The sequence below is a fragment of the Balaenoptera acutorostrata genome, chromosome 1 (assembly GCF_949987535.1).
Source record: "Balaenoptera acutorostrata chromosome 1, mBalAcu1.1, whole genome shotgun sequence".
NCBI lineage: Eukaryota > Metazoa > Chordata > Mammalia > Artiodactyla > Balaenopteridae > Balaenoptera > Balaenoptera acutorostrata.
In genome coordinates, this window is record NC_080064.1 from 35,903,802 (window position 1) to 35,928,853 (window position 25,052).

At 46.3% G+C, this 25,052-nt stretch overlaps 2 protein-coding genes across 8 annotated transcripts in view; one reads left to right on the top strand and one right to left on the bottom strand.

Moving 5' to 3' along the window:
- Nucleotides 1-2,361: 2,361 nt before the first annotated feature.
- MED8 (mediator complex subunit 8) lies at nt 2,362-8,937 on the bottom strand. Of its 2 annotated transcripts, none has more exons than XM_007164617.2 (7): nt 8,502-8,874; nt 7,393-7,511; nt 6,236-6,380; nt 5,398-5,538; nt 5,124-5,205; nt 4,511-4,759; nt 2,362-3,671 (listed from the first exon to the last, which is right to left on the bottom strand). In XM_007164617.2, the coding sequence occupies exons 1-7, from the start codon at nt 8,514-8,516 to the stop codon at nt 3,607-3,609; spliced, it is 816 nt and encodes a 271-aa protein (XP_007164679.1). In that variant the 5' UTR covers nt 8,517-8,874; the 3' UTR covers nt 2,362-3,606. The 2 variants fall into 2 exon arrangements, with proteins under 2 accessions (XP_007164679.1, XP_007164680.1); XM_007164618.2 differs by lacking the exon at nt 8,502-8,874 and adding an exon at nt 8,894-8,937 and having other exon boundaries at nt 2,363-3,671.
- Nucleotides 8,938-8,975: 38 nt separating this feature from the next.
- The window catches only part of SZT2 (SZT2 subunit of KICSTOR complex), a 51,462-nt gene continuing 35,385 nt past the window's right edge, over nt 8,976-25,052 (top strand). For 5 of the 6 annotated variants that reach the window (XM_057543486.1, XM_057543513.1, XM_057543502.1 and 2 more), the window contains exons 1-6: nt 8,976-9,103; nt 19,357-19,482; nt 19,790-19,963; nt 20,273-20,443; nt 23,734-23,865; nt 24,632-24,773. In XM_057543486.1, coding sequence (XP_057399469.1) covers nt 9,077-9,103; nt 19,357-19,482; nt 19,790-19,963; nt 20,273-20,443; nt 23,734-23,865; nt 24,632-24,773 — 772 coding nt within the window. In that variant the 5' untranslated portion in view covers nt 8,976-9,076. The remainder of the gene's footprint in view (nt 9,104-19,356; nt 19,483-19,789; nt 19,964-20,272; nt 20,444-23,733; nt 23,866-24,631; nt 24,774-25,052) is intronic. The other variant, XM_057543491.1, reaches the window with a different exon arrangement.

The window sequence follows — 25,052 nt, forward strand, 5'->3', positions numbered from 1 at the left end:
GAAAAATGCCAGGGATAAACAGGCTGGAGAATCATTGCCAGAGACTTTAAAGCTAGGAAGGATCACTGGGAGCACCTAGGCGAGAAAACTGAGGCGTAGGGAAGTCAGGGGCCTTGTCCATAATGTACTTGGGGAAGCTGCCATGTCCAAATGGTAGGCGACATCTTGAGAACATGTGAACTTATCAAGAGATGACAACAGAGATCCAGGACCTGCCTCAGAGACGCACAGGAGCTCAAGAACAAAAGAGAGATAAGTTAAAGGGAAGAAGAGAGGAAGTTTGTCCTGTGGGACAAAACACATGTTGAAGCAATGGATGCTATGGCCCTGTCAGATGGATTGGAGTTTACCTTCTGTTCCAGTTAGAAAGCCCCATCTGCAGGGTGGCAAACCCCTTCCAAGTGTTAGCCCCTGTGTGTTCAAAGCTGACGGGCCAGAGCCACATCGAGCCTCCATAGGTTGGTATAGTGAACCCTCTGGACTGAACCAGAAAGGGACCACAGCCCCCAACCCTACTCCTGGCCCATTGCTAAACTTCAATAGGCTAGCCCCCAAATCTGGAACAGATGGAAGAAAATGTACATCCCTTGGTAGTTTCTCTGAACAGTAATCAGGAGTTGACCTAGGGTGGGCATTTGGAAGGATTCCGCCTCCGTCCTGCCTGGTGCTGGGATCAGCTCACACGGCTCCTGTGTCCACAGGGCACAGAGAATACATTGTCCATAAGGAGGATTATTCTGTACAAGAAGCTCAGACAAAGGGAGAGGTTGTTCCCAGCTGCCTGGGGGAGGTGGGAAGGGGGTGGGAAAGGGACCAGCCTTGCACTGGGGCATTCCTGCAGAGCTCAGCTTCTTCCCTTCAACAGCAGGACAGGAGGTGGGCGCTACACCCACTGCAGCTCAGTCCTAATGGCAGGACTGATAATGGAGTTAGAAGGAGCACTTAGCTAGAACCTATCTACCTTGGCTGTTTCCCAAGAAAATGCAAGGTGAAGTTAGGTGACCTAGCTAGGTAGGGCAGCAATAGACACCAGGAGGGGAAGAGAACAGGGTGACTGGGGCAATGAGCAAAACGGACGTTCAACAATGACTGAGTCCCAGCCTCAGGGCAGAGCTGGAGAGGGAGTGGTCCTAGCAATGGGTGTCATGCGAACACTGATGCAGTAAGCTTCCGCCTTCAGCAGGATGACCTCTGTGCTACAGAAGATTGAAGTTTCACAGCTGCTGCTTCTTTCTCCATCCCAGACACACACCTCGGAGATGATGGCCTAATCTCATTCTCCCGGGGCCCCAAGAGTAGGAGAAAACACAGGCCCCAGGCCAAACAGAGCCATCAGAAACTGAGCAACAGTACCAGAGTGGAGCAAGAGGGCCATCTTTTGCAAATCTGGAATCTGAGCAAGGGAGCAGGTCAATGTCCTCTTCTTGAAAGGAAACTCTGTATTCCCTCCTTTGGGAATGAGTGTGTTAGGGATGGGAGATACTCTCCATTGAGGCATTTACTGGGCTGTATGGGCCCCAAAGTTGGCAATGCTACATAGATTTGTGCACTCCAGAGGATCTGGGGTTGAGGGGTTGGGAATGAGAGCGCGTGCTCCCGGAGTGAATATAAAGACATGAGTGCCTGCGGAGTAATGACTGTTGGTTTAAGGGCACAAGATGTAGGTGGGGTCCTGCATATGTCCCTGTTGGCGCAGGAGGACATTTCCACTCTGGGAGGACAAGGAAGCCATTTCAGATGGTACTTTGGGAATGACGTTGATATTAGCCTGGGACAACAAAGAAACTTGGGGTGGTTTCAATAGGTCCAAAAAGTTTTCAAGAAACTTTCAATAGGAAGGAATCTTTTGGCAGAATAAAGGACAGCAGTCACCAAAAGATGCTCCAGGGGTTTTAGAGAAGCACACCTTGAACTCTATCCAGTATGACAGTTAGCTCTGACATTTCCAGTGCGAAGGGAAGAGAAGATAAGGAACATCTGAGTGGGCTGAAAGACCAGTAAGGGAGCACTGTTGAAGTGGGGGACAGGTCTGACATTGCCTCAGAGCTGATGGCAGGACTTTCCGTGCTCTTGTGTACTATGATCAGTGAGCTGTGTGAATACCATTTCTTGTCTTGATGGAACAGGAATGGACGTGACATCTGCAACCACTTTTCCAGCCCTTTGCTGCCACAGCCTGGCAGAATTCTGCCTGACACCGAACAAATGCCGAAGCACTAATGTGTGACAGAAGAGAACAGAAAAAAGGCAGCTGGAAGGTATGAGCAGGGCCTCCTATTACCTCTCAGGACATTTAGATCAAAGCTAATCAAAGATAAGAAAACTTTTTATTGGAAAACAAATTAGAATTGCCTTGCAGCAACCTTGAAAGTCTCTGACATGTAGTCTCCAATCCCTACATAGCTGTCTCAATTTATCTGCTGTCAGATTAACCCTGACACAGTGGCCATCAACTTAAATAACTTTTTTCAGAGAAACCCTTTGGTCCACTTCTGCTGACTCAACCCCTGCCCTAGCTCACAACAGAGAGCTAAGCAAGGCAGCTTAAGCTGGAGACCCAAGCCCACTCTGCTCTCAGCTTTATAAAAGCGGCAAAAGTACTGGCGGCTGCCACCTCCCGGCATCCATCTGGCCCTTATTGGAACCACAGGCTCAGTGTACTGGAGAAAAACCATCCTGGCTGGAGCCCAGGAACCAGGCATATTATGAGGATAACTCAACCATGATGAAAAATGGTGTGAGGTGCAATTCCCCTCTCCCTCTAAAATAAGAAAAAAAGAGTCTGGGGAACAAGGGACTTTTTCATTTGCTAAGAAAAACCCTTTCTCACATAGTCCGGCCTGGTAGAGCCACTTCCTGAGGAAGCCCCCATATACCGGGCCTTCAACATCTTCCTTTGTGTGTGAAGGGTAGGGTAAAGGATAGGGTACTTTGTGACTATTTCCCAGATAAGAGCTGAATTGGCTTCTCAGAGGATGGAGAGTAGAGCAGGCCTGAGCTTCTCCAGAGCCACAAGTGGACGGTCTGTCTCAGCCCAGAGGCCTCGTCACCTGCAGCTTGGAGAGATGGCCAGGATGGAATCTGGGCAGGAAGGCCTGCGGAGACAGTAAGCCTCTAAGGACATAGAGGCTGTCATCGTTTCTGGCAGCACGAAATAAGCACAGGCTTTCAAACAGAGCTGAGTGGTCCATGATCTTGTGTCCATCAGCTCACCACAGACATGAAGCAGTATCAGATCAGGATAAGTTCTGGATCGAGGACTGAAGAGGGGGCAGTGGGGAGAAGTGGCTGTAGAAACTCTCATTTATTGAATACCCATTATTTCATAGACTGTGCCAAGTGTTTTACATTCATTTTCCCATTTTAATCCTCACAACAACCCTATGAGGTAGGTATTATCACCATTTATAAACAAGAAAACCGGCTCAGAAAAATTCGGTCACTTGCCCAAGGTCACACAGCTAGTCGGCAGTGGAGATGGGATCTGTCTGTGGCTGAAAGCCCGTATTCTTTTTATTATACCCATCTAGGTCAGCTTTGGGCAAACGGCAGTTTCACTGCCCAACTCTGCAAAGAGCACCTGAGAGTGGAGGTTGTCGGCCACACTCACCGCTGGTAGGGATGCATGGAAGCCGACTTGATGTTGGTTTTTATTCCACTTGGCATTTTCCCTAAAAGGAACATGAAGAAAGACACCTGAAGCACAGTAAGACGTTCATGGTAAATCAGAAATGTGGTCTCTCATGTTCCCTTCTGCACCTCCACTATCATCTCAGAATCTCTGTGGCATCTGACCCTGGAAGGCAAGGCTCAGAGGTATGGCTCCTCGTCCAGCCCTCTCCCTGAAGGTGTCTAGGAGGAGGAATAGTGGGAGGGGTTGGAACACACCCAGCTCCTGCTCATCCCCTCCTAGAAAAAGAGAACTAAATCTGTGGGACCCCCATTTAATGTCACAGGTAAAAGAGTGCTATGTCCTCTCTTATTTTAATTGTCCCTTTGCCTAGACAGCTTGGAAGAAAATACCTCTTCTAGCTGCCTGCATCTGAACTCTGCCAGGCTGTTCTTATAATTACTAAAAGCGAGCAGGAGAGACAGGATACAGAGAAAGGAATACATGCAGCACCGGGAAACTTGCCTGCTTGTCCATTCCCAACACACCTACACAATGGTCCTAATGAAGGTCTGACCATTCATTTCTCTACCTAAGACAAGACAGTGAAAACACACCTAATATCCAGAGTTAAAGGGGACAGAAGGGTAGTTGAGACCGAGGTCTGAGATGGGGTGGGAGGTGAGAGCAGTTTCTGCTCGTCAAAGTTCTTCCTCATTGTCTGGTGCCTATTAAGAATCTCAAATGAGACTTTTACTCCAAAAGTTTTTTTCTGGGTCACAGTCCAAGGGAGAAAAGGAGAATATCTCTAGCTCTGGGGATGCTGGGGCCCCAGATAACCCAGCTTATTCCCACTTCCCTGCTCAAGGTCTGCCACCATGCCAATCCCTGTCACCTTACCTGGTTGACCTGCTTGGGCCATCTGCACCCCACTGAGCATTGGCTGCTGCTGACTTGGAGCTCCTGCCATCTGCACCTGCTGTAATCCTGAGGCTCCTGCGAGGATTGTCCCAGCTCCTGGCTGGCCCGGCTGGCCAGGACCACTGCTGCCTGAAGGCCTCCAATTAGACAGCCCCTTCCCAAAGGCAACAGCTGCCACTAATGCATTGGTGTCTGCTGGGTTAAAGGTCTGCTTGTTCGGCCGGAGACCTGAAGAAAAAGGTAAGTGGGGACCCCGAGGTATGCCTCTGGCCCTGGACCGAACCTAGCAGCAGGAAGACCAGTATGGGTACCAGGGCTTGGAGTTCTGACTTCAGCAGAATCTAGGCTCCCTGGCAACCCAGAGGAAGAGCCAGAGGACCCCCATGACTATCTCAGAATACTCCCTTCTCCCTTTGCCCATTTCCTCCACCTGCTCCAGGGCTGGCCAGAAATACAAAAGGCTAACAGAATGGACGCATACCTTTTCCTAAGCAGCACATCCTTACGTCCTCACTTCACCACCACCAACACCACCCTTCCGATTGATCTTATCCCTCTTTCCTCCTCTGTTTTGTCACCAATCCCTCCATACCTCCACTCTCCGCTTCTCGTTCCTCTTTGCTGATTTTCTCCAGAAGGTTTGAGCACATTTTATTCAAGCTCTGGATCTGCTTCTGCAACACACATAAATTTGTGCAGAGATTAGGGCAAGCAAGAAATGATTACGGGGAAGTTTCTTCCTTGGGCTATTCCAGGGGCAACTGAGGGGTAACCAGCTGTGCATCCCTACCATACAGAGGTGGTAATGCCCAGCTTCTCATGATAAAACTCGGGGTGGGGGCAGCAGGGCAGTGACTCAGTCCAACCTGAGCTGCGTCAGCACCAATGCGGGCAGCATCCGTTGTCAGCTGCTTCTCTTGCTCTTCTACCTCAGGGTCAGGCTTGGTTCTCAGATGGTCAGGGACCACCTCATGGCTGAAAACAGGTACCCGTCCTTCAGTCTGCCTCTGTAACACACAGATTTTATTGATCCTACTGTGCACTCCAAGAAGATTCAATCTGGCCTGATATATACATAGTTCCTTCCACAGGCAAACAGTGCATTTTCAGGGAAAACACAACCTGAGACTAACAATATCTGGCTTCCTAAGACACTATTCCCCTCACTCCATCCTTCAGTTCTGTCTTCTCACTCCCCTATCTCTACCAGACCTAAGGATAAACCTCTCTCTGCCACATTTAAATCAAAGATTGAAAGAGAAAAAAGTCAGGGACTTCCCTGGTGGTCCAATGGTTAAGACTCCATGCTTTCACTGCAGGGAGCACGGGTTGGATCCCTGGTCGGGGAACTAAGATCCCACATGCTGCGCAGCTCGGCCAAAAAACAACAACGACAACAAAACCAAAAAAAAAAAAAAAAAAGAAATAGAAAAAGTCACAAAAGAACATACTTTCTGCTCAAGACAGGTGTTGGAGGAAAAAGGTCTTTGTCTTGGTGACAAATGCCTCAGATTAATTCAGTTTGGGAGTGGCTCTCCCAACTCCAGAAGGACAAAAAGCAAGGGCTCCAAAATGCAGCCCTCGCTTCTTACTGCCACACACTACTGCACATTCAGAACTTCTAGAATAGCCAACCAACCACTGCGCCCTCAGTCCTCATCTAAGAACTTAATTTCCCAAGTTGCACCCCTCTCCTCCTCTTACCATGAGATCTTCATCTCGGTCTGGGGACAACACCAGAGGGATGATGACCTGGTTACGGAACAGTGGTGTCTTTTCATGCTTCAAGACCTTGTTCAGAGTGTTCAACTGTCCAGAGAGCAAGGCAAAGCTGTCCAGGACAGATGGCCTGGTGGTGGAAAGAAGGTGTCAGAATGTTCCCGGTAAAGGAGCCTCAAATGGGTCCTTCGGACTAGACTCACCCCCAAAACACTCATAGCCCTATGGCTGGCCTGGGCAGGAACTAGACTGGCTCACAGGGATTATGGGGTTAAGAAAGAGGGACACACTTTCAGTTTCTGATACAGATGGAGAAGAAAGGCAGGTCATTACAGCAGGTCCCCCTTATCTGCAGTTTCATTTTCCGAGGTTTCATCTACCCATGGTCAACCACAGTCCAAAAATATTAAATGGCAAATTCCAGAAAAAAACAATCCATAAGTTTTAAACTGGGCGCTGTTCTGAGCAGCGTGATGAAATCTTGCTTCATCCTGCTCTGTCCCACCCAGGGCGTTAATCACCCCTTTGTCCAGCATATCCATGCTGTATATGCTACCCACCCCATTAGTATAGAAAAAAAACCATAGTATATACAGTGTAGGTTTCAGTACTATCACAGTTGCAGGCATCCACAGAGGGTCTTAGAACTTATCCCCCACAGATTAGGGGGGACTACTATATTTGAATGGGGGTGAGGACAATGGCAAAATAGGAACCATGGCTACACTATTATCACTAAAACTTCAGAAACTGGGTAAAAGTCTCCTTTCTGGCCTAAAAATAGTATCCACACTTCTAGAGTAGATTGGACCTAAAAGACTCAGCAACATCCGTGGCAAGAGATCCAGTATGAATACTGTAATGGGAGGACCCACTGCGGGAGGACGTCCTCCCAGAGAAGTCAAAGGATGAGAATCAAAAGCTAGTGAGAACCTGGGCTGGGAAACTGGGCATTTCTCTACTTCCTTACCATGGGGGCCCAAAGCCAACTTCAGTGTTAAATGTTGGGAAACCCAACTCTTTCTAAATCAAGAGATGTTTGCAAACTGATAAATGCTTACGTCACTGGAGATGTCCTATCCAGCAGGCGGCCTGGCCCCCCACCCATGGAGCCCTCCCCAGCTTGCCCTGGCAACCCTTACCAGGTCAGCCGGTCATATTCATTCTCCAACTTGTAAATGAAACTCCCCAGTGAATTCTTCAGATCAGCCACTTGACTCAGCAGTGCATCTAATGATGCCTCAAGCTGCTTCTCCTCCCTCTGCACCAATAGGAATAGGTTGGTTACTCAGATGAGTGTGAGGATGACACATACAGAGGAAGGCTGAAAAGCCAGGATGACAGTGTGCGACACCAGTCCAGTGACACAGGATCTCATTGGCATAGGGAGAGCCAGGTTGTTTACTTTCTTTGGTATTAGGGTTACAGACAGCGTCAACCCTTAGACCTTTAAACCCATTCATCTGACCTCAATTCCTCCTACCTACTGATTCCTTTCTCTCATTGCTCCTAATCCAGGCCTGGTTTTTCTCTGTATTAGGTACACTCTATTCTCTCCCACTGAGCAATTTTCACCAGACCTAATGCCTGGGGTTTATTATCTTTTGGGCACCTCTGCAGCATACATACTCTGACTTCCTCTGTCCTAAAACCTGCCGGTGAATCTAGCCGTTCTTGCCCATGATACAATCTCTGGAAAATCTACCTACACATGAAGGCTCCTCTGAATACCTGCCACTGCCGCCGCCACCACCGCTGCCACCCCCCACCTTCATTTGCCCTCAGTCTTTGCTGCTTCAACCTCCTCCTTGCTAAATTAATCTGCACTCATTTTTTCTCTGTGCCAATATTCCTGTGCCCCTTTCACAAGCTTAGTCAACCTATAAAAACTTACGGAGAGGCTACCAGCTGCAAGAAACTAAGTGACAAATGAAAAACAAAACAAACAAACAAACAAAATGCACATGCCCCTAAGCACTACACAAACTATTTTAAATGCTGGGGGAGGGGGGTCTCCAAAGCATTTCCTTTCCATCTATGGCCTCCAGCTTCATTTCATTTCATCCTTAATTACTATCGGGCACAGACTAGGAAGAATGAAGCAAAACTGTCTTACCAAATCGCCAACGTTTAGGACAGGAGCCTTGATCCTGGGTTCCACCCACGGCCTCAGATTATATTAGTCTGGCTTTTGGCCACCGCGGTCCCACAATTCCTTCCACCCTCGGGCTTCTCTCCAATTACAGATTACCTGTTCTGTCGGCATCCAACAGCGGCCATCCAACAGCCTAGGCCGGGGCCTGAGCCGATCCACCACTTTCTTGAGCCGTCTTTCTTGGACTGCACCTCAACCTTCCCAAATTACAACCTGATCCTTTCCCACACCCTAGCAAGTCAGTGCTGCCTTCTCCCTCCCGACTTAACCGCAGTCTGTCTCCCGTCAGCCGAGCTCCACCCCTATCTCTCATCTGCGCCGCTCCCTCGCCAGTGGGCCTCTGCCCCATCGCGCGTCCCCTTAATCGACGGTCGAGGGCTCTACCCTCTCTTCTCAGCCCCAACTCCTCACTCCCTCCTCCGCCAGCCCACTCTCGGTCCCGATACCCGAAGCTAGCTAGCGGTCACTAGCGCCAACCTGGCCCTCACCTGCATTGCGGCAACAGGGGCGGTGTCAAAGACTTCCTCTTCCGTTTCCCAAGTCAGCCAATCAGAAAGCTCAGGACTCGGCCCTCCCCCTCACTTCCTGTCCCGCCGGTCGCCAGGCCGCCCGGTCAGGGGTCACGAGCGGAGCAGCTTCTCTGGCCCGGGCCGGCGCGGGAGGGCTGTGTGATGGCCTCGGAGCGCCCGGAGCCGGAGGTGAGGGGCGGGCGGGCGCAGCGCTGGGTCCCGAGATCCGAGGGGGAAGGCCCGGCGGCCGGGCGCGGCCGTGGCCTCCTCCGGGTCCGGGGCCGCCGGGCCAGCCCGAAGCCCAGACAATTGTATCTCCTCACCCGCACTTTCCTGGGGGGGCTAGAGAAGGAACTTGTCGCTGTTTTGTTTGCCGAAATTTCATCCACGACGCCAACTCTAGGGCTCTCGGGTTCTTTGACCTCGTAATGGTATTAAGAAAACCTGTATTTTGATTTTCCGTTGCAGTTTCAGTGGGCAGCTTTGCCAGTTGCTGCATTTCTTCAAATATTGGAATGGCATAAACAGCATGAATTTAGTTCTATCGCTCATGCTTTTGGAGAGCAACTTTGGTTTCATGAAAAAACATTTGACTCAGAGAGAAACCTCGTTCCGGTATTGGCGCTGCCCTGTAACTATCTGTGCAACTTCGGGCAAGTCCTGACTTCCCGGCCTGTTTCCTTCTTCATAAAGTACTTATCATTGGTGTATTGTTAGGGTCACATGCTTTAAATCAGAAAATGCAAATAAAGTATCCGTAAGGTGCTAAGGACCATGCAAGGAACTTTATATACATTGTGTCATTCGAACTTGTGCAAAGGAAGGTGGCAATACCCACTGTCATTTACAGGTAAGAAACTGAAAATCGATAGAAGTACCTTACCCAAGTGCTACTCTCAGCTGGGGTGTAGCAGAGTTTTGGAGTTAGAAGATCTGAGTGTAAAATCTCGGATTTGGAAAGAACAACGTCACTAGGAGAGGGGCCCGGTGTTACAAGAGAATATATGAATAGATGGGAAGGGTGAGAGATGTGTATAATGATGCAGATAGTTGTCATTACTTATTGAATGCTTACTGTGTGTCAGGGACCATCTGAGCACTTTACCAACATCAGTTAATACTCTGAACCCTACTCAGTAGACAATACTATCATCCCCATTTTTTTTTAATTTTTTTTATTTTTAAATTATTTATTTTTGTTCATTTATTTTTGGCTGTGTTGGGTCTTCGTTTCTGTGTGAGGGCTTTCTCTAGTTGCGGCGAGCGGGGGCCACTCTTCATCACGGTGCGCGGGCCTCTTACTATCGCGGCCTCTCCTGTTGTGGAACACAAACTCCAGACGCGCAAGCTCAGTAGTTGTGGCTCACGGGCTTAGTTGCTCCATGGCATGTGGGATCTTCCCAGACCAGGGCTCGAACCCATGTCCCCTGCATTGGCAGGCAGATTCTCAACCACTGCGCCACCAGGGAAGCCCTCATCCCCATTTTTCATTGAGGAAACTGAGGCACAGAGATAGATATTAAGAGTAATAAAGTTGCACAGCTAGTAAGTACCAGAGCCAGGACTCCAAAACTGGTGGTCTGCTGTAGATCTTGTGTTCTTAGTCATAATGTTTACAGTATAAATAATAAAGTAGCCACAGGATGGTGAATCTCCAATTCGATGTCACGAGACCCAAGATTAAATATGGTTGTAGGAAACTACCCTATTAAAAAGGATCAGATGTGTCGACAGGGGTGATGGAGTAGCCTACGCATCAGAAATATCATTGAGAAAAACCGATGAAGGAATTTGGAGTATGTTTTGTTATGGGTTAAAATGAGAAGAAATGGAGGGATGTTGTGGTGAAATACAACATACCTTTTAGGCAGGTAGTCTAAAACAGCACTGCATCCAATGCAAGGCATATATGTCAGTTTTCTAGTAGCCACATTTAAAAAGGTAAAAAAAAAACAGGTAAAATTAACTTTAATAATATATTTTTCTTTAAGCCCATATTTCCAAAACATTATCATTTCAATATGTAATAAATATTAAAAATTATGAGATATTTAACATTCTTTTATTGTACCAAGTCTTTAAAATCCAGAGTGTATTTTACAGCGTATCTCACTTTGGACTAGCAACATCTCAAGTGCTCAGTAGCCCCATATGGTAATGGGTACCATATTGAGCAGTGCAAATCTAAAGGAACTTGGAGTCAAGACATACGCTCCTGGAAGTCTCACTCAGCCAAAAGTTCATTTGTTGAATTCTTGATTTACATTTCTGAAAATTTTATCTCAGAAGGTAAAGGGAGTAAAGAGTTCTGCCCCTGAGCAGAAAAGTGACTGATTTTTAGAGGTTATTACAATTCCAAGAGAGAAATATTGGGCATAGTCAGATTTAAGAAGTCATTCATTCCTCAGATACTTAAATTATTTCATGCTGCTGCTATGGACTCAGAACTGTGCTAATTATCAGGGTGGATACGGAGCAGTGTAAGACACATTCCCTGTTCTAATGGAGTGCACACGTTGAATTATGATAATAAGCGCTTCAAAGGAAAAGTACGGAATGAATGAGTGTTTAACAGGGGTTCTTAACCTAATTGTTCAGTGGAGGGGGTGGATCAGAAAGCCTCAGAGGAATGACATTTAAGCCTGAAGAAGGAGTGGAAGGTGGCTGTGAGAAGAGGCAGAGTGCATTACAGGCAGAGGGAACAGTGAAAATCCTGAGGTGAGGAGGAACTGAGAACCTTCAGAGAACTAAGACGAAGCAGCTGCCAGTGTGGGCGCAGTGGCAATGAGAATAGCTAACACGAGTGCTTACTGAGTATCATCTAATACTGGGAAAACCCCTGTGAAATAGACACTGTTGGGACTTCCCTGGCAGTCCAGTGGTTAAGACTAAGCCTTCCAGTGTAGGGGGTGCGGGTGCGGGTTCGATCCCTGGTCGGGGAGCTAAGATCCCACATGCCTCGTGGCCAAAAAACCAAAGCATAAAACAGAAGTAATATTATAACAAATTCAATAAAGACTTTAAAGATGGTCCACATCAAAAAAATCTTAAAAAAAAAAAATAAGCACTCTTACTATCCCTGTTTCTCAGATGGGGAAATTAAGGCACAGAGAGTTTAAGTAACTTCACCAAGGCCTTATACTAATAAGCAGCAGAACCAGCGTTTGATCCAAGGCGCTCGAACTCAGGTGGAGGTGGGTGAGAGAGAAGGCTGGTGAAGAAGATTCAGGTTGAGGCCGTGCTACAGGTTCAGGACTTTGGCATAAGTACAGTGGTTCAAAGGCATGTGGAAACTACATTATTTTGTGGGATTCTGTCAACAGAAAACAGCACAGGGGTTGGAAAAGTCTCCAGGAATAATTTATACCTTAACCACCAAGGGACAGGGGCAATGAACAAACAACAAATTAACGAGATGGACAATGTTTGCTTCATCCTGGTATACATGGTATGCAGCACAGTGCCTGATAATGTTTTATTCATCTTGCTATAAATGGTATATAGGCCTCAATAAATGTTCCAAAGAATGATAGGCTTCCTCTATCATTGTTCTGACTCTCCTGATTAATTGCCACAACATCCTTCTGAAGTAGACATTCTTTTCTTTTTTTAAAATTTATTTATTTTATTTATTTATTTTTGGCTGCATTGGGTCTTCGTTGCTGCACGTGGGCTTTTCTCTAGTTGCGGCGAGTGGGAGCTACTCTTCGTTGCGGTGCGCGGGCTTCTCATCGCGGTGGCTTCTCTTGTTGTGGAGCATGGGCTCTAGGCGCACGGGCTTCAGTAGTTGTGGCACTTGGGCTCAGTAGTTGTAGTTTGCGGGCTCTAGAGCGCAGGCTCAGTAGTTGTGGCGCACGGGCTTAGTTGCTCCGCGGCATGTGGAATCTTCCTGGACCAGGGCTCGAACCCGTGTCCCCTGCATTGGCAGGCGGATTCCTAACCACTGCGCCACCAAGGAAGTCCCTGACGTAGACATTCTTATCCACATGTTATAGATGAAGAAACTGAGGCCTGGAAAAACTAACTTGTCCAAGCTCACCTAGATAGCAAGTAGTAGAGCCAGATTTAAATCCAGATCTCTGACTTCGAAACCCTGCTTTCTCTTTGCCAGACTGCTCCAGTGCACTTCAGACTCAGAAGGATTAAGTGTCAGGGATTAAAGCTCCATATGAGTGTGGGTGCTGGGAGAACACAACTAATTCAGGGATTCTCAAACAGGAAAGCGTAAGAATCACTTGGGGGAGCTTTTTACGTATAGCTTCCCAAGCTCTCTCAGCTCTTAATTCAGTTGGTCTCGGATGGCGCCCAGTAATCTGCATTTTAACAAGCACCTCAGGTGGTTCTGATGCTGCTGGTCCTTGGATCACACTTGGAAAAATACCATTCTAGCTGCTTTAATTAATTCTTGAGTCTTTAGTTCTGTTAAATCACCTCTTTTTTTTTTTTAAAGAGCTAAGGGTCTGGCTTTTTTTTTTTTAATTATTAGCACCTTTAATTATTATTTATTTATTTTTTTGGGTGTGTTGGGTCTTCGTTTCTATGCGAGGGCTTCCCCCAGCTGCGGCAAGCGGGGGCCACTCTTCATCACGCTGCGTGGGCCTCTCACTATCGTGGCCTCTCTTGTTGTGGAGCACAGGCTCCAGACACGCAGGCTCAGTATTTGTGGCTCACGGGACTAGCTGCTCCGTGGCATGTGGGATCCTCCCAGACCAGGGCTCGAACCCGTGTGCCCTGCATTAGCAGGCAGATTCTCAACCACTGCGCCACCAGGGAAGCCCTAAATCACCTCTTGAATGTGAAGAAAACTTAGAGATGATGTTTGTGAAAATGTAGTTGTTGACTTGGAAGGGTCGTGTATGGGGGGAATGTTGCGAGAAAACTCGAGTTAGGAAACGTTCCTGGTTTCAAGACAGTGGATTCTATAAGAACTGATTGGTGAACTAGACTTCAGTTTGGCCTTGAAGAGTCAGTCTGTCATTCAAAATAACCTTCGAAACAAGGTGGAGAAATGGAAGCTGCACAGCAGTGGAATTAAGTAGCCTACTAACAAATAGTGTGAAGAAAATCTTCTAATAGGACAGTGCTTGTTTATATCCTCCATCTGGTGTATTCCCCTTTCCCTCCTCACTAGGCCAACCCTGCTCAGTCTTCAGGGTCACTTTCTCTTAAGACTCTTGCCTGAGTCAGGTTACTTTGTTACATGCTGTCATAAAACCACATTCTTATCCTTGGCACACTTAGTTTGTATTAATATAGTATTTAGAGTGATTATTTGATTAGTTTTTTCCTCCATTATAGGGTAAATCTTGTGAGGGCAGAGAATGCCAATTTTTGCTTTCCATTGTATCCTTAGGACCTAGCCCAGTGCTAGCATGTATCAGGCTCTCCGTAAATTTGTTGACTGATAAATGAATGCATGCTCACCTTGCCTTTGTCCTCTTGGGACTTGGATGAGGACTTGATGGCACCCTGATCAAATTAGCAGGGAAATTAAGCTGGAAAGAGATTTACTAGAAGACAAAACAGCAGTCAAGCTTCACAATAGAAAATAGGCTGGATTTATCCAATGTAATAGGACGAATTGAATAATTGTGTGTGTCCCAAAAAAGCCAGCTGCATGAGGAGAGAATGGAGGATGTGTCTAAGCAGCAGCAGAAGCGAGAAAGTCAGAGAGGTTTCTCGGGTCAATAACATGGTAAAGCTTCGCCTGAAGTAAATAGAATCTAGGAGATTCTGAATCTGTGACCTCACCTGGGTATTGTGCTCTATTCTGGCCCCCACATTTTAAGTTGTAAAGTAGACCAGCCAGAGCTCATTCGTAGGCACGTGATCTGAGATATAAAATAGTGAGGGAACTTGAAACCATGCCGTTTGAGATACATGTAAGGAACCTGGAGATGTTTGTTATGGAGAATCAAAGACTCAGAACCATCATCAGATGTTTGATAGCTCCTCCTTTGGCAGAGGGTCAGATTTTTCCCTGTGTGGCCCCAGGAGGTAAAACCCAAAGTGAGTTAGATATGTTCAAGAGAACAGATTTCAAGAGCAGGTCAAGGTAATATCAACAAGACAGATTCTGGCTCAGTGTGAAGAAATTTCCAACTCTGCCAACTAAGTGGGGGTGAGCCAAAAAAGCTGAAGGGAATGGCTGTGCAGGACTTCCTCCAGACTCAAAGAAGCAGCACCTTGTTACTACTACTGTGTGCATTTATGTGGCACTTTTAACTTTACAATGAGCTTTCACCCATCATTGGGGTAGGTGGTGGTATTTTATAGAGGAGGAAACTAAAATTCAAGCCCAGAGTCTCAGCTATCATATCACATTTTCTTTCCATAATACTGTAATTCTGTCTAAAACAAATCTATTAGAGTTTACACTACAACTCCCCTTCCCCCAATTCCAGAATTGTAGAAAAGAAGATAATACCAGTAAAGAACATACTAGTGAAAAAAAAACTTGGTAAAAACAACTTTCATGGAGGCAAAGGAAAAGTCCAAACAACAGACTGGGTTAGTTTTTCCATAAAGCAGATGAGGAAGGATGAGAACTCTTGAACAACAAAAGCCAGATGTTGATAAAAATGAAAAATTAGGAATCTCTGGTAAGATACTAAGAACATAGCTTGAAATAGAGAAGAGAATAAATATAGCTTGCGAGAGCAATTTCCCTCATTCATACATTCATTCAACAAATACTCAAACCCTTAGTGTGTTTTGGCACTGCGCCAGTTACTAGAGATACAGCAAAGAACAATATAGACAGCCCCTACCTCCCTGGAGCTTCTACACTTGTAGGGGAAACCAACATTGAAAAATACACAAATTCTTCATTATAAACTGTGGTGGATGCGATTAAGAAGTCCAGACTGCTTTGTGAATGCCTAGCAGAGATAACAAACAGTGTAGGGAATCATGGAAAAGTTCATTTATTAAACCCAGAGTGGCCAAGATTTTAGTCCTAGAAGATGAAGTGACTAAGTGTCCCCAGCTGTCCTTACGGTGCTCCCTCCTTTAACCCTGGCTCAATATGGGTCAAAACTCCTTTCCTGGATATTTCCTTGCATAACTGAAACAGGCTGGCACTTGAAAAAAAGTCTTTACTAAGCACCAAAGAACAAAAGGAAAAATATGGAGACTAGTGTTAAGATTACCTCACCTTAAGAAGAGTTGTACTGCCTGTGATTCATTTTAAATGCCGCGTTTGCTTTGCTTAGCTTAGAACATGTAGTGAATTCACTTATTCAGCAAAATTTTATTGAGCATCCTATTGCCAGGCAATGCACCAGGCTCTGGGGATAGACTGATAAACAGAAAGGGCTGCTGAACTGGGATATCCTTCCTATTCTGATAATACTGAGCCCAGCCCGTCCTTTTTTAGATAAGAACCTTGGCAAGGATCCAGCATAGTTAACTTGTAGACAAGGGAGGTCACTAATATCATACCCACACCGGTTCAGCCAATCCTGAGGGAGAGGTTGCCTACTGGCGTTGAGCACAGTTGCTCCTTCTCTGAGAAAGCCAAAGCCCAATACAAATGAATATATTTTATGGTGTTTATTGGTGCTCTAATCATACATATGGAAGCCATCAGGCCTTGAATTTCTTATAAGGGTGTTGACAAAATACCAATGAAAAGTTAATGTTAAATGTTTTACAGTACAATATGTAAGCATACCCAAGTTAATAGACTAACACTGTGGGAAAGAAATTAGGCAATCTGGCAGAATTTTCGAGATGTTAATCAGGGAGAAGACTGTCTTTTCTATTTATTTATTTATGGGAGTATCTCCTCCTGAGACCAAGGATCAGAGAAAGAGAGGGCAGGTAATTGCTGCAGTTTCCTTCTTTGCCAGTAGACCCCTTTTGTCTTTTTAGGAGTTTGGCAATAAGAGCGTTCAGTTTGATGGGACCTTTTGAGGGGGGATGGTGGTTAGAAATGATGGGAAATAACTATATCTGATTTCTCTAGCTAACGGAAATCATCCTGCAACTTACTGGTTTCTGATGTTGCCTTAGTCATCCTTGACACCTTGTTTTTTTTGGTTTTTTTTGGTTACTTTCCTCCCTACTTCAGTTAATCACCAGTTCTTGTCCGTCTTATTCTAAAGATTCCTTAAAGTACAATTGAGCTCACTTCACTTGCTCACTTGTCTTGAAGGTTAGTTCAACTGACTTCCAAGACTCTCTCAGTGAAAGGCAGTGCTGGTTTTATATTCTAGCACAACTACTTGTCTCTTCAGGAACAGCCTCAAACAGTTCACAGAATGGCTACTTTGAGTAGCGCTGGTCTAGGCCATTGTCATCTCCCCTGGTTGTTAGGGGATCTTTCTAAATCATGTGGTAGCCAGATGGAATATTTTTGAATGCAGATATAATAGTACTGCCCTGCTGAAAAAAGAGTTTGGTAGCTTGACCTAACTCTTGGATAAAATCCAAAATCCTAGCCAGGGCCTGCCTCAGGCCAGTGCGGGGAAACAGTACAACAGAGAGTAGTATTTCCCAAAATGTGATTTTAGATGGTGTAGAGACAAAACACAAAATAATACTAAATCACATCATATTGATGTTTAAATTGTCTTTTTGATTATGTCAAAGCATCCTTTCTATTTATAAACCCCCATCGTGTTCCTTCTTGTAACCACTTTAAATCTTTTCTGCTCTTAAGTCCCCAGTTTGATCCAGTTGTCACACTCAGTAGATGGGTTTTGCAGCTCATCAAGCCTGGGTTTGACTTCTGACCCTATGCCTACGAATTCTGCTAAGTCACTTAACTTTTTTGGACCTCAGCTTTCTTCTATTAAATGTTTTGTGTGAAGACTGAATGCAGTTACTTAGGTAAAGAGCCTAGTATTGGGCCTGGTAATAACCTGTAATAATTAACTTCTATTATATTCTTATAAGTGCCATGCACTGTGCTGAGTGCTTCATATGCACGGTTTCCCTTCATCTGCAGAACAGCACAATTAGATTGGTATTAGGATTTATCTCCATTTTACAAATGAGGACACTGAGGCTTAAATAGTTTGAGTGCCTTTTCCACAGTCTCACAGCTAATAAGAGGCTGAATTGGGATTCAAACCCAGGCTGTTTGAATCTGAAATTCTTGTACTTAACTTTTACAGTGTACTATTGAATGTATTTTAGGTGCTCAATAAATATGAGTTCCTTCCATCTTCTTCCTTCTCCTCTCATCCATGCCATTTCCTAATATCTGTTTCTGTACCTCTTTATGCTTGCCTTCTGAAGAAGAAAGTCTTCCTTCATCTTTAGTCATTGCATCTCTGCTCTCCACACTCTTCTCCGACATCAGGCACCCTTCATTATTGCTTTTCCAGGCCTTTTTCCATCTCTTCTCCATGCATATTTCCCATTATTGAAAAAAAAACTTCACTTCCTTTCAACATCCCATTTCTCAACAGGGAGTCACTGACTTCTGCTCACTTCCTCACAGCCTGTCATTTCCTCCTCACTAGGAACACCGGAGGAGAAATTTGCTGTTTGTCTAAACAGGAGGAGAGTAATCTTTTCATCTGAGGCAAGAGTAAGGGGGTAAAGGAATGTTAGAGAAACATTGGGGGAGTTCAGACCAGTTGACCCTTATTTTCTCTGCGAAACAGTAGGCAAATTTATCTGCCAGGACGGCGGGGGTTGAGAGATTGGAAAACCTGAGGGGAATAAGGAAAGGTAACTGACCAGGGAGAAGTAAAAGGATTGGCAAAGGCCACTAGAAGTGGCACCACTGGCAAGGTGACAAGTTTCTTTCTGTCAAAGTGCAGCTGGTGTGGTATTTGTGTGGATAAGGAAGAAAGTCAAATTCATCCTGAGTCAAGATTTAGCTGGGCTTGTGTAGTGACAGGTGAGGACACGGGCAAAGGACCTGACACTTGTTAGGACACAGTTGAACCGACTGCCTATTAGGCAGTGGAAGGAAGGAACTAGAGCGTTGACAGCTGAGAAGGGTGGGGGTGGGAGACTGTGACTCTCAGAAGTTGGGCTTTGAGGTCTTTAGTAGGCTTGCCATTCACCCAGTGAAGATCCTTTAGTGCCTGCTGTTGTCAAGGCTTATTAGGGGGAACTGCCAGGCATTATTGTCTGCTCTGTTTTAAGCAATTTGCTAAGCACAGGGACACAAAAATAGAGCAAGACACAATCCCCACCCTCAAAGAACTTAGAGTTTATAGGAGAAACTCACATATCCGTTGAAATGTGCAAAGGTCACTTGGTCTACATAGAGGTCTTTATAGGGGGAATGGGAGCCAAGAGTTGAGAATTGAATCCTTGGGAAGCCCTTGCACTGAGGTGGGGGTAAACGTTTCACTTCTGCTGCCTTGCCTCTCACTAATGGATTCTGAACTCTTTGGACAAGTTACTTGCACCATGATCTATATGTACTAGGAACTAGTAAATTTTTATGGATTTATTAAATGTCTCTTTGTCCCCAGGTGGAAGAAGCTGGGCAGGTGTTCCTGTTGATGAAAAAGGATTATCGAATATCCCGAAATGTTCGCCTGGCTTGGTTCCTCAATCACCTGCATCAGACTGTGCAGGCCACACCCCAGGAGCTGCTGGTGAGGCCCAGAGACACACAGGATGTGAAGGGCTAGCCCTGAGGATCTGTTTTTTTAGGAGGGTGCTGGAAACACACAGGAGGGGAGACTAACTCTGAAGGGTCTGACTCTAGGAGGGGCAAGTGACTTTGCCCACAAGATGATTCCCCAGGGGAAATCTTTAATTGTTTTTCCAGCTCAGAAGAGTGCTTGGTTGGGTTGCAGAAGGTAGAACCAATGGTGTGTCATTTTGGATATGGAAGTCAGGTCCTGGAAAGAAAGGGGTGACTTCCTGACTCTTCCCTTTCCTCCCCATCCTAATTGTCAGCTTCAGTCTGAGCAGGAGTTGGAAGTCCTCAGTGTCCTGCCTCCTGGGTGGCAGCCAGATGAACCGGTGGTCCCCAGGCCATTCCTCCTTGTACCATCCACCCGGGTCACCTTCCTGGCCTGGCAGTATCGGTTTGTCATTGAGCTGGACCTCAGCCCGTCTACTGGCATTGTGGTAAGAGGTTGGTTGAGGGGGCACAGTGGGAAGAAAGGATTGGGTGGGAAGTGAGGAGAAGAGGAGGGGCCTGGGATAAGTGAAGAATGATCCCACAATGATACCATTTTGGAAAGGAGACAGTTTTCCTTTACACAACGGAAGGAGTGGTGGGTGTTTGAAGACAGATCCCATTCATCTGTGGCACTGTATTTGGATGTGTGATCAACCTTAAGAGTCCCACTGACCCATGGAAGCTGCTTGTTTCTGCCCTCTGCTCAGGGCTGCCTTTGGTTACCCTTGAGAGACCTTTCTCTGCATTGCCCTCAGGATGATTCCACAGGGGAGATCTTGTTTGATGAAGTTTTCCACGCCCTCTCCCGCTGCCTAGGCGGGCTGCTCCAGCCCTTCCGAGTGCCTGGATCTTGCATCGACTTCCAACCTGAGATCTACGTCACTATCCAGGCCTACTCCTCAATCATTGGCTTGCAGTCCCACCAGGTATTGCATCCTTTCTTCAAGTTTGTATCCTCAGACCTAATTTCGGATACTCCACTGACCAAGTCCTTATCCTGTCTCCACTCTCCGTGCCCAAAGTCCCCAGCTCTCCTCGAACCTGTTCCTAGTCATCTCTGTGAGTCTCTCTCCTCTTAAGAAGCATCCATTGCTCTGGTCTTAAAGGGCCTTCCCATAGCATTAGGTGAGTTGGCATTGACTGGACAAATGCCCCTCTCATTCCTCCTCTAAGTCTCTGGTTCTGGCCACTGAATGACTGTTTTCTCTCCCCCGCTCCCTTTAGTTCCATCAGAAGGTTAGCTAATGTCCTAACTCCTTGCACTACCAGCAGGAGAAACAAAGACCCAGAAACATAATTTCTTCCAAGGACAGAGGAGGGTCATTTTTCTCCTAGAGCCCTGTGAACTGTTGGGTGTAATGCTGACTACACAGATAATTACAGGGCTTATCCAGCACCCAAGCAGGCCATCAGAAGGCACTCCTTTTTGGAGAATGGCCAAGTCTGTTACTGGAATATCTGTATTGGGCTTAGATAAGCATTGGTCCAGTTTCCCTTCATCTACTCTTAACCACCCTCAACTCACTGGTAGAGGCTTACCCTGAAATTGTCCCTGATGGCTTCATTGTCACCTTAGCTATCAAACTGGCTTTGAGAGAAGGCAATGCAAGGAACAGTATCTGAGGGGCTGAAATATACACAAGGCAATTGGTACATGCCTGGATCCCAGCCCTCTGCCCTGGTTTAAAGTGTTCTCCTAGTGCAGGTGTTAGGACTGTTGGTTGTGGGCTACATCCCCAGACTTTGCAGGTGCTCACAGTCAAGGCGGGAAAAGCTTGGATATTAGGTAATCACTCAACACTTGTTTCACTTTGACAAACACTTACTAAAGCCTGACTGGGCTAGGTCCTGGAGACACAGATGAATCAGACCCTGTCCCTATCCTGATGGGAGGGGTTGAGAGTTAGTTGTGGAGACAGATATAAAAGGGGGTAATTTCAGTTGAATGTGATAAGGACACTGGTAAGTTTTGACTCGTGCTATGGGAGCACCCAGCCAAGCCTGGGGCAGCAACAGGAGAGACTTTTGGACAAAGAGGCATTTGAACTGAATGTTGAAGGATGAATTGATGTTAACTAATCAAAGAAGAGGAAATGAGCTTTCCAGGCAGAGGGGCCAGCAAAAGCAAAGACACAGAGCTATGAAACTGTGCTCTCAGACAGGGGTTCTAGGGAACTACATGTTACTCAGTTGGACACAATGAAGTTTGAATGATGGGGGAAGGTTAGGGGGTTGGTAAAGAGGAGACTGGAGAGATAAGTGGGGGCAGAATTATGAAAGGCCTTGAATGTCATGGCTAAGAACTTGTACTTTATTCTGTAGGGGAGTTTAGTGTGGTGGTGAAGAGTACTGGATCTGGAATAACAGTGCCTTATGTGCTTCCTGGCTATACCACTTACTGGCTGTGTGCTCTTATGCAAGTTACTTAACCTCTCTGTGCATCTGGGTCTTTTCTCCAAAATGGGGATGTCAACAGTACCAGTATTGCATGGTGATTGAATTAATATATGTCAAGCATTTAAAACAGTGCCTGCCACATAGAAAACATGCAAATGTTAGCTGTTAGAACTATTAGCCATGGGTAGAGAACCACTGGAGGTTTGGAATGTCAGTGACAGGATCAGATGCGTACACTAGGAAGATCACAGTTGTTTGTGGCCGGTGAGAAAGATGGATGGGGGGCAAATTCTGGATTGGGGAGAACAGGCAGAAGAGTATTGCAACATGGGAAAGGAGATAAGTCCTGAACGAGGACAGCAGCTGTGGAGAAGACAAGGACTGAGAACTTAGGTAAGCCTCCAGGGCCACTTGCCACTAAGTCAGCTAAGAAGTCAGACAGCTTCCTCACTGTCTCTGTAGCTCCCTCAAGATGCATCCTGCTGTTTTTCAAAACAAACAAACAAAAAGTCACGTTTATAATACATGCCCAGTGAAGGAGATTTGAAAAATACGTAAGATATAAAAAACTCACAAAACTCACTTATAATAACCACCCATAAATAACTACTATTGACATGTTGTGGACTGTGTTTCTTCTCTTTGAGTTTGTGTTTACTTCCCTCACCACCACCCCTCCATCCAGAGAGAGGAGAAACATCAGGCTCATTCTAAACACACAGTTTTACATCCTGCTTTTTTAACATATGATATGGGCATTTTTCCGTGTCACTAAATATTTTTGAAAACACAATTTTTAATGACCACTTGTCTTAATATTTTATCATATTTTGTCGTTATATATTTAGCCAAACCTTTACTGTTGGACCCTTAGGTTGACCCAGTTTTCACTCTTCTAAACAATACAGCTCTGAGCATCTTTCTCACCTTTTCACAGCCCCAGTTCCCACTATTCCTCTGATTCTGTTTCTCTTCTCACAGTCAGGCCTTTAGTGGTCCAGAGTCCCGCTCTGCCCTCTTCTGGCTGTCCCCACCCACTCACCTGAATAGAGAGAAGAAGTAGCTGTTGCACGGGAGGGCAGGGGTTGGGGAGAAGTGGGCAGGTTGTAGGAGTCTGATGGGGGCAGGGAGAGAGGAGAGATCCCGAGGGCCACCACAGGGACCACCAGGCCTTTATAAAATTTTTAGGATGGGGACACTTATTTATGTCGAGAGTAGAAGGAAGGAAACCCCATGGAGAGAGAATGAAGCTATTAGATAAAAGATCCAAGAGTGGATGGAACGATTAGCTTTAGGGAGAAAAAGGAGGAAGAGGAATCTTTTCTTCTGAGCCTGAAAGGAAGAACTAGAACACAGATAGATATAAACATCTAGCAAACACTGAGGACATTTTCGATGGGTTGGAGAGTAGTACACCCTCAGGGTTAGGGTGAGTGGGTAGTTCCTGTTGACTTGTTTCCTTTCTCTGTGAAGAGGGGGGTGGGAATTATCTGCTGAGGGTAAAAGGAAAGAAGGAGCATTCACTGGGGGAATAAGATTTTGAGCTTAAAAAAGAGAAAAGGTCCAGAACAGCTTCTGTGTGCAGTGCTTAGAAATCAACAAGAATAAGAAAGTATGAGTCAATGAAAAAGGCTTTGCCTGGCCAGATAGGGCAGCTTATAGACAATGTTCTGGAGGCCAAGGTGGAGGAAACTGGAAGATCTTACGGTGCCTCCATGCTTGGGGAAGCCCAGTGTGGAGAATAAATAGGGAGACCAGAGGGGTACTGCCCAGTGTCCCCCTGACCTTCATGTCTTGCTCTTTCCACTGTGCTTCTCAGGTGCTGGTCCAGGGCTGCCTTTTGGACCCTTCCCAGCGGGAGGTGTTCCTGCAGCAGGTGTATGAGCAGCTCTGTCTCTTTGAGGATAAGGTGGCCACCATGCTGCAGCAGCAGTATGATTCCCAGAGCCAGGTATGTGGGAGAGAAAGTGGGTAGAGGCCACTTAGAAAGAGGAGCTGTTAAGGGACAGAGAGGAGAGAGGAAGGACAAGCCAAATATTATAGAGGGAGAAGACAGCAGAAAAAGACTGAAAGCCAGGGACAGAGGGTGCCAAGGAAAGAAGTGCTAGTGAGTGCACACAACAGGTTTCCTGTTGAAGAGGGCTCGGATACACTCCCCAAGACACACGTTCTTGCTGGGAGAAAATGTGAAGGCCATTTGCTTGTGTTTTTTCAGTCTTGGATCTTCTCCCCCAGTGGCTCTGAGAAGGTGATCATGGGTGACTTTGATCTCTAGTATTTTGTACAATCAGCGATAAAGCTGCTTGGGCTCACTACAGTGCACTCTCTCGTTCCTTTAGATATCCTAGAAGTAGCCAGGCAGATAGCAGTTCTATATGTCTGAAGACTTAATCTGATTGATGTGTAAGATATTTCATAATGGCGATGGGAAAAATATGGGAAAGGGGCCTTATTGGCAAAAGGTGGGGAAGCCCTGCTCCAGTACAGTGTGGTGCTTCATCTGGTGCTGGACTCCCTGCCCATATGAGGGTCAGTATCCAAGCACACATTAGGGGAGGGAGCATAGTCAGGACTTGGCCACACAGTAGGGGAATTGGGGTCCTCACAGGATTAGGCCCATCTGGCCTGGGCAGTGCTGGGCTATAAATTCTGGTTTTGCTGTGGATGGGGCAGCAGTGCCATCTGTCCCATTCTATCTTTTCTGTAACTTGAGCCAGGCAGAGGACCAGTCTCCAGACTCAGGGGAGCCCCCAGGTCGGAAAGTGGGAGTCTCCATGGTGACAGCTGATCTTGGACTGGTCAGTATGATTCGTCAGGGCATCTTGGCATTGCAGTTGCTGCCGTCAAACTCCAGTGCAGGTCAGTAGAAGGAATGTTGGTGGGATTGGGGAAAAGGGGGAATACAGGAAGGGAAGGGGGCATTATCGGCAAAGATAGAGGTTCCAGGGGATCAGTGGGCCCCAGGGAAGAGTGTCTGTTTCCTTGTTTGTAAAAGGTAAGTGTTTCTTAGTGTATATCTCAAGTACCCCCTTCTCTGACAACTGTCATGGACCCTAGTGGGAAGGAGTAGAGCACCAAGGTCGTCACTTAGGAGGAAGTTGGGATCCAGCCCTCAAGAGGAAGGAACAGGAGGGAAGG

Excerpts from the sequence above, each read along its gene's own strand:
- MED8 (XM_007164617.2), bottom strand. Across the intron at positions 6,381-7,392 it reads GAATATGACCGGCTGACCTG|GCCATCTGTCCTGGACAGCT; the intron begins GTAAGGGTTGCC and ends TTCCACCACCAG. Across the intron at positions 4,760-5,123 it reads ACGAGAAGCGGAGAGTGGAG|GTCTCCGGCCGAACAAGCAG; the intron begins GTATGGAGGGAT and ends CTTTTTCTTCAG.